This window comes from Seriola lalandi, unplaced genomic scaffold (genome assembly GCF_002814215.2).
Source record: "Seriola lalandi dorsalis isolate HSWRI2012SDOR001 ecotype SW California unplaced genomic scaffold, Sedor1 jcf7180002053563, whole genome shotgun sequence".
NCBI classification, from domain to species: Eukaryota; Metazoa; Chordata; class Actinopteri; order Carangiformes; family Carangidae; genus Seriola; species Seriola lalandi.
This window is the reverse complement of record NW_019524116.1, coordinates 5,594-16,551: the sequence shown is the minus strand read 5'-3', so window position 1 is coordinate 16,551 and position 10,958 is coordinate 5,594. Positions and strand designations below refer to the sequence as shown.

The window sequence follows — 10,958 nt, the reverse complement described above, 5'->3', positions numbered from 1 at the left end:
CCCCCCCCCCCCCCCCCGACTGCGTTTTAATCCACAGGCGTTGGCGTCACTCTCCTCTGTCTCTAATGTGAATCTCGTTTTGTTGACCCTGACTCTGACTGTGACGCTGCACAACCGTCTGCTGTAGGTAATTATCTGGCTCTGATGTGGGGGTGTCATCATGAGTCCACCCCCTCAGTCCAGACTGAAGAGTCTCGACGTGCAGACATTCGTGCTCCCCTCAGGCGACATCCACACTACCACATTTTCATTTTAAAGGCATCCAGATCACAGGGCTGGTCCAGCCAACACCTGTGGCACTCTCACATATTCAGAGCTTCTAAGTAGCTGATGAGTTTGAGGTTGGTTTGATATGGACCTTAGTTTTGGTTAATGAACAACGTGTTTGAAATGTAATCGATCTGTAGACGACAGCGTCCACCAGGGGGCGCTGTAGATGAGGAGGCATCAGCAAAAGGATCTGACCACTTCTTTCCAAACATTGAGCTGAAACTCACCGTAAAGCTGAGTGAAGCCGAGGGGAGCACTGCCTGTTACTCAAACATCGACATACACCAGCTGCTCATTGAATCCTTATGAAACGGAAAATCTCCCTCTCTCTCTCCTTGGTCGGCCCATGACGTCACAGAGAGAGAGAGAGAGGGAGGGTGATAAAGCCAGCTGCAGTCAGACAGTGGCATCAGTCTGAATGAAAACTATCCGGAGCTTCACAGCAGAACATTCAGCTGGTTTCACTGACGTCTCACTGTCACTTCATCTGATGGAGCCTCTCCACAGCAGCCTGAACAGTCCAGCTGTGGAGCTGAAGAGTCTGAAGCTGTGTGACCAGGGAGGTCAGTGTGTGTGTGTGTGTGTGTGTGTGTGTGTGTGTGTGTGTGTGTGTGTGTGCGCGTGTACTTGCATTACTCATGTTGTGGGGACATCAGTCTGATTACATGGTCACTGTGGGGACTCGACTTCCTTCGGCGGATAAAAAAAACAACATGAATTGTTAAATTTTAGTATGAAGTAGGATGAGGTTAGGGTTCGGTTTAAGTTAGGATGAGGTTAGGTTTAGGTTTAGATTTAGGTCCAGGTTTAAAGAGAGGGCCTTGTGTTCAGGGTTAGGGGAGCTAAAGTTACTAGAGACTTTTACTGGACACAAATATAAAATATAAATACTAAACATTCACATTTCATGTGCACTCAGGTATGTAATGTCTTTAACCCACTCCACTGTTTAAACATGGAGGAGGTTAAAAGCAGCTCGCACAATATAAACATACAGGAAATGTTTTACAGCGTGTCCCGTCACTGCTGTGATTTGGAGGCTGAGGCGTTCAGGGGAACCAGAGCGAAGAGGAAATGAGCCAGGTCTGCTGGTTCTGTTGTTCACAGGAATCCTGCTGCTGTCAGTGTCAGACTTCCAAAGACTCCTCGAGTCTGAAGAAGCAAAATCTTTCTTCCAGACGAGATCAGCAGCACAGAGTGGCTTTTAAACGAGTGCCTTAAACGCAGCAGCAGCAGCAGAGATTAGCATCAGTCCAGCTTTGGGATTCCTGTGGCCAGTGAATGTCTCATGGGTCGTTAACTGGACTTTGGTTTTCAGAAATGACAATAGTATCATGACTTTGAACTTCAGTGTGAGTGTTAGTTAGAGTAAAATTTGTAAACTCTTCTTTTTCTCTCCATTTTGGCCTGTGTCCAAACTAACAGTGAGTTATTTTTCAGACTGTAAATCTGAAACAGAGCAGCTCAGTGTTTCAGTTTGTTCGGGATGAACTCAGACTTTACAGAATAATGAGTTTAAAGACAACCTTTAGTTGTCTCCAACTTTCTCTGTGATGCTTCATAGATACGTAGAAACCCATCAACTAAAACTGGTTGTCTCTCTCGAGGTGAAGGGGGTGGGGCTCATTTCTTTCAAGATGAAAAAAGCCAACTTATATCCTTTGTACCTTTGTACTGAGTTTTTTGAGTCAGGCTGCTGGCGGTCTCTGTACAAGGTAAAATCTAAAGTTTTCTTGCATCATGTTGTGATGAACTTGACGTCTTTGGCTCGATTCTTCCTCTTAAGGTTTGTTCCTCCGTGTGTCCAGTAACTGGTAGATGGATCCATCTGATTTTATCTTGGTGTGTCAGAGCAGAATAGCTGACCAGCTGTCTCACTTTCTGGTCCCTCAACTGTTTTCCTGTTCTTCTGTGTGGACTAGACTTTGGCAGCAGATCCACTCTGGTGAATCTGACTGTGGCTAATTGCCTTCCCATGGTAAACGAGTAGACGCTTCACCTCCTCCCTTCACTGACAGGATGGAGGGAGGAGGAGGAGGAGGAAGGTCAGTGGGAACGCTCTGTTGTTCTCTTTCTTAAAAAGAGAACTGTCAAATATTTCATCACAAAGTGAACTTGGAAATAAATTCAACATTTAAAAAATGATATAAACACTGAAACCTGAAAAAATTACAAACAATAAAAACAGTAAATGTAATAATAATGACGAAGGAAGAAATGAGTTTCAACAACAAGCAACAAACAACAGGAAGTGCAGCTTCATTCTGACTGAAGTGACAGATTAAATAAATAATGAATGAATAGAGACAATGTTTTTAAAAACAATCTGATTTGTTTCGGAGGCTCAGAGTCGCTTCTCTGAGGTTGAGCTTTCAGCTTCATTCAGGTCCTTTGATGGATCTAATGTGGCCTTTGAGTCGGGGTCAGTGCACTCTGACCTTTAACGGGTTAATCCCTCTCAGTGCTGTAATGACACACACTGCTTTTCGACGTGATCCCCTTACATCATCAGTCATGTGACTTTACTGCGGCTTAACACGTCAGCGACTTTCAGCTGCAGCGGGTCTGTGTGGGGTCGAGAGCTTCCTGTTTACAGACGCAGACGGGTTCGAGTTTATCTTGAAAAGAACAAAACACAAAAAGCATCTTATACCACACAATGTAGTTTACAGAAGATTATGCACTAGACTAAAGGATAAATGGATTAGATTTTGGTGGTCAAAGGTTAAAGGTCACTGTGACCTCACCAACCACCTTTTGGGCATAACTCACAAATCATACACTAATAATGACACAGTTTAACTCAAAGGATAAAATGAAGTGATGACATTTTATATCCAAAAGGTCAAAGGTCAACTTCTCTGTGACATCATAATGTTCTGCAAAACTCTGGCCCTTATTCATCACTCAGGAAGGAGAGACTTTGATCATGTTTCCTGCAACTTGGCTGGTTGGTGGAGGAAACAACCACAAGGCGGGAATTCTAGTTTTTCTTTTGTGAATGCAAAGTCCTTCCATCTTTGCGTAACCACTGTGTACACCTGTCCGTGTGTTCATGCATGTGAGTGAGTAAAACTCTAAACTTAGTGTGATTTGCAGGTGCAGAGTCTGCAGACAGCGGCATCGGGGATGCGGACGACCTGCCAGTTCCTCAGCAGATCCGGATCAGTAACATCACCTGCGATTCATTCAAAATCAGCTGGGACATTGACAGCAGAGGCCAAGAGAGGATCACTCACTACTTCATCGACCTCAACAAGAAAGAGAACAAGAAGGAGAACAAGTTCAAACACAAGGTCGGTATGACGACATGTCTGTGCCGCTCCTGGTCTGATCAGAACTTGTACATGTTGAAGCTGACGGTGTGATCAGTGGATAAGAGAATACTCTCCACCTTCCTGTCCTCCACATCCTGCGTCTTTGTTTTTCAGGATGTGCCAACTAAGCTGGTGGCGAAGGCGGTTCCCTTGCCGATGACAGTGAGAGGTCATTGGTTCCTGAGTCCTCGTACAGAGTACACGGTGGCCGTCCAGATGGCTGCCAAACATCCGGACGGAGACTACAGCGTTTCTCAGTGGAGCGAGGTCATCGAGTTCTGCACTGCAGGTCGCACAGAGAACTCAATGCCCCCTAAAGTTCCTAAAATCCTTAAGTTACTAGAAGTTAATTCGAGTGCAGGTCGTCATCCAGACAAGCCTCAAATATCAAATATCATGCCCAGATTCTGTGAAGTGTCTTAGCTCTTATGTATGAGGACACACTACGAGCACGCCAGTCTTCATTCAGATTTAATATCAAACTGTTTACAATAATGTGTATTAAATCAAAGTACCGTCACCTTACCGTGGAGGAGGAGTTTGAGAGCCCTAATGACCCTAGGAGCTATGTTGTCGGGGGCATTTGGTTCTAGGTGAAGGGCCAGAAGAAAGGCCAGACGAAGAACGGTTCAGAAGATCCCAATGAGCAGAACGATCAAGAATCTGTGTACCCGGCCCGGAGGGATACCGGGGCCCCACCCTGGAGCCAGGCCTGGGGTTGGGGCCCGTGGGCGAGTGCCCGGAGGCCCAGCCCGAATTGGCTACATGGGTTCGTCTCCCAGTGGGCTCACCGCCTGCAGGAAGAGTCAGCGGGGTCCGGTGCAATGTGGATTGGGCAGCAGACCAAGGCGGGGGCCTTGGCGGTCCGATCCTCGGTTATGGAAACTGGTTTTTGGAACATGGAACGTCACCTCTCTGGCGGGGAAGGAGCGGGAGCTTGTGGAAGAGGTGGAACGGTACTGGCTAGATGTAGTCGGACTCACCTCAACACATAGCGTCGGCTCCGGAACCCAAGTCCTTGAGAGGGGCTGGTCTTTCCTCTTTGCTGGAGTTGCTCCAGGGGAGAGGTGGAGGGCCGGGGTGGGCCTTTTGGTGGCCCCCAGGCTCTCTGCCTGTATGTTGGGGTTCACCCCGGTGGACAAAAAGGGTTGCGTCCCTGCACATCTGGGTCGGGGATCGGGTTCTGACTGTTGTCGGTGCTTATGCGCCGAACAGCAGTTCAGACTACCTGCCCTTTTTGGAGTCCTTGGGACAGGTGCTGGAAAGTGCCCCGAAAGGTAGTGAAACAACTGCGCGGTGGCGGAGCCCCGGGGGTTGATGAGATCCGCCCTGGGTCTTGGTTGACACGCCTCTGCAACATTGCGTGGACATCGGGGGCAGTGCCTCTGGAGTGGCAAACCAGGGTGGTGGTCCCCATCTTTAAGAGGGGTGACCAGAGGGTGTGTTCCAACTACTGGGGAATTACACTCCTCAGCCTCCCTGGTAAGGTCTCTCGCTAGGGTGCTGGAGGGAGTATGGGAGTTTGCCAATTCAGTCCACATGTGTTTTGTGGATTTGGAGAAGGTTTACGACCGTGTCCCAAAGGGCTCCCTGTGGGGGGCGCTCCGGGAGTATGGGGTGGATGGCCTCTTGTTAGCGGCCATCAAGTCCCTGTACCAAAGGCGTGTGAGTCTGGTTCACGTAGCCGGCAGTAAGTCGGACCTGTTCCCGGTGAGGGTTGGACTCCGCCAGGGCTGCCCTTTGTAACTGGTTCTGTTCATAACTTTTATGGACCCCTCCAGCCGGGTGGTGGAGGGGTTTGGGTTCGGTGGCGGGAGGATCTCGTCTCTGCTTTTTGCAGATGATGTGGTCCTCTTAGCTTCATCAAGCACCGACCTTCAGCTCTCGCTTGGGCGGTTCGCAGCCGAGTGTGAAGCGGCTGGGATGAAGATCAGCACTTCCAAGTCTGAGGTCATGGTTCTCAGCCGGAAACGGGTGGAATGCCCGCTCCGGGTCGGGGGGGAAAACAGCTGCAGAACATCTGGACCAAACACTGATCAATAAGAAAAAACTGAAAATGTGCTGATCTGACATCCAAACTCAAAAGACACAAACCAGAATAAGAGTTAATTCCTGCTCCTGTGTCTGCAGATTACTCCTCCGTCCATCTGAACCAGCTGCTGCAGAAAGCCGAGGCCATCGCCGGCAGGATGCTGCCGTTCACTGTCTTCTACAGAAACCAGCAGAGGGAGTACTTCCAACAAGACAGGTGTGTGTCCTGCTGCGCTTACTGCTGACGTCCGTGCTCTGTGCTCTGCAGGTGTGTTTTAACCCTGTGTGTGCTGTGAACAGCCCCTCTTATCCTTCCAGAGACGCTCAATGCCGCCTAATGCTGCCGGCAGTTAAAGACAACAGCGGCAGCCATGGGTCACCCATCAGCGCCAAACTGGAGGGGATCTACTTCAGCTGCAACACAGAGTTCAACACAGGACAACCCCCCCAGGACTCCCCATATGGACCCTACCGCTTCCAGGTACAGCCATGGACAGGTGATGAGACGATGGGCGTCCGTGGTCGTTTCATTTTGAGACTTTACAGCAACGCTTTTATGGAAGATTCAAAATGTCTGAAGTGAAATACAACACAGTTTTCATGTATTTACTGTCATAGAAATGAGAAATATTTGTTAAAAGAACAATTTTTAACAACTAAATAAATGACTTTTCATCTTGAAGGTGAATTCCATCCCACATTAAAATAAAATCACTACACATTAAACAAAGTGATGTTTTTGTCACATAAAACTGTAATTTCAGTATTTTAAAGTTTTAGAAAAAAATGCAAACTAAGGACATGACCTTCATGTCACAATAACAGGAAACCCTATTTTTATCACAACTATTTAACATTTCATCAGTTAATTGTTTAACCAAGAAAATAATCGGCAGCTGAATTGATAATGAAAATAATCATCAAGTGTGGCCTTAATGTTTTAAAAAGCACTGCAGGGCACTATAAGAGTTATATTTTCTTACAGTTGAAACATGATTTACTCATTAAGACCTAAGTCGCCTCTAAAAAACCTCAGCACTGTTTAAGACAGCCGCCTGAAACCTGGAGATTTTGCCTGAGGGAATTACAAAGTTCAATCAGGAAAGACTCATTTGCTTGAAGAATGAACATTTTGCCAGGTGCAAAATGAGAGAGGAAAAGTGAGAGATGTGAGTCTTTGGTGATTAGACCCCATCGTGATGTCATCATTCCTACAGGATCCTGACAGGAACAAAAGAATTTACAATTAAGGGATCAATAATAAAGAGCAGTAGACTTTTATATAAATCAGTGGAACCATTTTGCTGTTCCAGGCCAGCATGTGTCCACTCTGGTTTTAAAGCAGAGCTTCTAACAAACAGAGGAGAGTTTATCACAGTAAAGAATAGATAATAACTGTCATAGCTTCATTTTAATTGAACAAATATTCTTCCATCTGACAGGATTCCTGACAGTATTGATGCTCTTCCTCTGCTCCATCACCACAGCTCAGAACAACATGAGGAGACTAAACCTAAACTTTCTTCACAGATCCAAGCTGACGTCCTCTTTAACCACAACACCAACATCTACTTTGGGGATTTCTACTGCATGTACACGTCCTACCACTACATCATCCTGGTCCTGGCTCCTGACGGCTCCAAGGGAGACGTCTTCTGTAAAGGGAGGCTGCCGGTCCTGGACAGATCCAGCAACCGCCTCCTGACCTGCACCGAAGGGGAGGACGGCTCGCTGTCTTTTCATCACGCTCAGGACGTCATCCTGGAGGTGATATATACGGAGCCGGTGGATCTGTCTTTGGGAACCGTATCACAGATCAGTGGCCACCAGCTTATGAGTCTGTCCACCGTCAACGCTAAGAAAGACCCAAGCTGCAAGATCTGCAACATCAGTGTGGGACGTTAACAGGATCTTCAGACTGGACAACCGGCTAATCTGCTGTTAACTAGTAGTAGCTAACAAGCTGCTAACTGAATTCCACTACCTCACAGGTAGTCCATTTATTTCTTTTAAAGACTAACTCACCATTAAATGATCAGTTTTTGTGCTTAACATTTTCAATAACAGAGAAAAACAAACTTTTATATGGACTACATTTTTATGTTGAAAAATAGATAGAAAAAAGAAAATCGATGGAGCAATGTAGTTACTTCACTGTCTTTAATAACAGTGGGACAGTGGAGCATCTGTGGTTAGTTCACTGTCTGTAATAACAGTGGGACAGTGGAGAATCTGTGGTTAGTTCACTGTCTGTAATAACAGTGGGACAGTGGAGCATCTGAACACCAACACAGGGCTGAACCTGCAGCCGTGTCTCAAACAAAAAGCAGAACTTTCTGGAAGTCGACAAAGCACAAATGTATTAAAGAGAACTTTTTAAAATGTCAGTTGAAGTGACCACTGCATCTTTTGAACAGAGACTCTCTATCCTCAGTCTTTTCTCCTCTGTTAAGCAGAGGTTGTGTTTCCTGTCCATCATCTTTTCTCTCCTCATCAGCTTTATGTGTTTTCTCTCTAATGTCTCTGACAGGAAGCTGCTGGAGGACTGAGCTGCACATCGTCTCCTCATCTCACTTTCTCTGAACTCATCATGAAACCTTCACTTCTGATTTTCACCCACTGAAGCTGCTCCTTAAAAACAGATGGACAATCATGCCGAACGCCGACAGACAGGGTAAACTGAACACGTCTAAGTTTGAGTTCATGAGCCTGAGGACACACTGACCGACCAGCAGCAGATAGGAGATTACAGATTATACTTGTCACCATGGCAACCCCAGAGTCACAAAGCTCTATTTTTCTAATCAGATAAAGATGTAAAAGACACATCCTGTTACTCTGTGAAACAGCCTCTTAAACTCAACCCTTATTAATCCAGTCCCATGAGGGATATAAACAAGTAGCAGAATCAGCTGTGATCAGCTCCTGACTGCAGGTTATCATGATGTTCACACAACTGTCACTGAATCACTGTGATACTGAAGGAAACTTAAAAACAGGAGGTTTCTATGGATTAAATCACATTTATGGATGTTCATTCACACTGAACATGGGCAGGTCGTCTTATCTGCCAGCATCTCACGCAGGTAGATGTGAAATAAACTCCAATGTACTAACATTAAGATAACTTTAGAGGTGACTGGTGTTGACCAGATGAATCTTAAACTTAAAAAATCTCCAAAAACAGAAAATGTGGTGATAATTAAAAGTTACAATATTTACTCTGAGGCACTTCTCCTGTTTTGGTTCAGTTGCTTTTGACTTGGCTTAAAAACATAAAAGTGTAGACAAAGAAAAAGTTTAATTTGTTTACACTCCTGTGTTTCAACTTGGAGAAGAAAGTAATTTTTCATGGAACTTCTGAATTATTTAATTCTATAGTTACACATCCGTCTTCCACCATGACCATAAAAGATCCTTGAAAACCTGAAATGAATCAAATAAAAGTGGTCAACTGATCAAACAACACAATAAATTTTCCCTAAAGCTGATAGTAAATAAATGTGGATTACACAGCAGTTCTTTGTCTATATTGATAATAATAAAGACATTGTGGATGTGTATAATGTCTGTTGTGTGATGGATAATAAGATAGACTGGCAACTGACTTATTACACAGAGACATACATTAGATATCTAATCAAATATCAACAGACAAAGATCCTACCTATGCTCTCCAGTTTTTTCCCAGTGTGCATTGGTTGATCCTCTGGAGATGACCCTTTGACCCATGTTGTGATTGTGCATCGCACTGACTGAGAACGGTCCTTTATCTGTGGTTACTAAAAAAAATGATAGTTTGATGGTGGGAAGAGTAAGAAAGTAAGAAAGTTGGGTCCATAACTCTGCATGTCCTTACAATGAACTTCTTTAATGGTTTGTGACTGATGCCAGACCAGGTATGTCCGCTACAACAACATCCTCAGGAAGTGTAAGTCACAATCTAAAACTATGTGATTAAAGTCTGTGTTCACACAGTTATGACTCAGCATAAAGGCAGCAAGTTTATCTGACATGCGATATTTGCCTCAAAATACTAAGTTGATGAAAGTGCTGAACATACCTACTAATCATATCATCATAGTAGTTGTAGCATGTTAGCATTATTTTAGCATTTAGCCTAAAGTATCTCTGATTCTGCTGCATAGATTTCAATTGTTGTAGAAGCGACATGATGAATCTGTGGAGGACTCTTTTATAATAAGAAATAAAGATCTGTAGGTTTGAACTTTAGAGTTTCTACAGACTGTGAGAGAAGAAAATACAAACCCTGCTGAGTGTCTGTCTCTGGGTTGTAGGATCCAGTCTCACCTGTGACAGGTGAAGTATGTATGGACATCTTGAACACGTGATAATGAAGGGTTACATGTGAACTGTGTGCGAGGATGATATCTGAAAATCAGGTTTATTATTGGCTTCCGTACTGAGAAGCTGCTAATGAGCTGGTTGATGAGGAGATAAAAGATGGAAACACGACGTGGTGTTAACGGAGGAGGAGAGGACAAGTCCAGCTGTCAGAGAAGAGACGGAGACAGACGTCTACCTGGACATGGATCACCTGCTGCTGCGGAGTTCAGGTAGGACTCTGCTTTAATGATGGGTATTCATTTCATTTTTCTCTTCCCAGTAAATTTGTCTGACCTGTGATCATCGGACTGCTCCTGTTGATGGAGGGTATCGTTAAGATTTTAAAGATACTACGCGTATCGATCCGGCACCTTAACGGTTCTCTTATCTGTACCTTTTGGCATTTTGTAAGAGGATTAAGGAAAAGTCAGATCTTTTTTCTGCATTTAATGAAACAAAAACTACTAAAATAATAAAGCTTAGCTTTGTGTTTCTCACCCTGCTGTAGCTGCCTGCCTGTTACTACAACACCTGCTGCTACAACTAGTACCAGGGGTGGATTTAGTGGTTTGGGAGCCAGAGACAAACCCTGCTTTAATTTCACCCTTTCTCTGACTGGGAATATCTCTAAACTTTTGGCTTTAGTAAAACTATTAGGCAGTTAAAATACTGTCCGTACAGACACTAGGCTTGTTTGTTGAATGTACTAGGGATCAAGCAGTAAAGTTTTTCCAGGGCAGATACCGATTATTAGTAATCAAGGGGACCAATAACCGATATTTGGAACCGATGTGACAACACAAAACTACTGCTACATAACACATATAACACTCACCGTGGCGTCCAGGTCTCTCTACTATTATGTCCACCCCAATGATATCACTGAAGGTAGGTAAATTACAGAAACACCTGTATAATGTATGACAGCTCCACACACACATCCTTCACAATGATCATCAACATCTGTCTGAAACTATTTTAATACAAACTGAA

At 44.7% G+C, this 10,958-nt stretch overlaps 1 protein-coding gene across 2 annotated transcripts; it reads left to right on the top strand.

The window, feature by feature from the left end:
• Window positions 1-25: 25 nt before the first annotated feature.
• LOC111651294 (phytanoyl-CoA hydroxylase-interacting protein-like) lies at window positions 26-9,186 on the top strand. 2 transcript variants are annotated; one of them, XM_087172655.1, is made up of 7 exons: window positions 26-833; window positions 3,370-3,566; window positions 3,702-3,876; window positions 5,718-5,835; window positions 5,937-6,099; window positions 7,149-7,609; window positions 8,149-9,186. In XM_087172655.1, exons 1-6 carry the CDS (start codon window positions 689-691, stop codon window positions 7,521-7,523), a joined length of 1,173 nt encoding a protein of 390 aa, XP_087028781.1. In that variant the 5' UTR covers window positions 26-688; the 3' UTR covers window positions 7,524-7,609; window positions 8,149-9,186. The 2 variants fall into 2 exon arrangements, with proteins under 2 accessions (XP_087028781.1, XP_023257033.1); XM_023401265.2 differs by having other exon boundaries at window positions 28-833; window positions 5,919-6,099.
• Window positions 9,187-10,958: the final 1,772 nt, after the last annotated feature.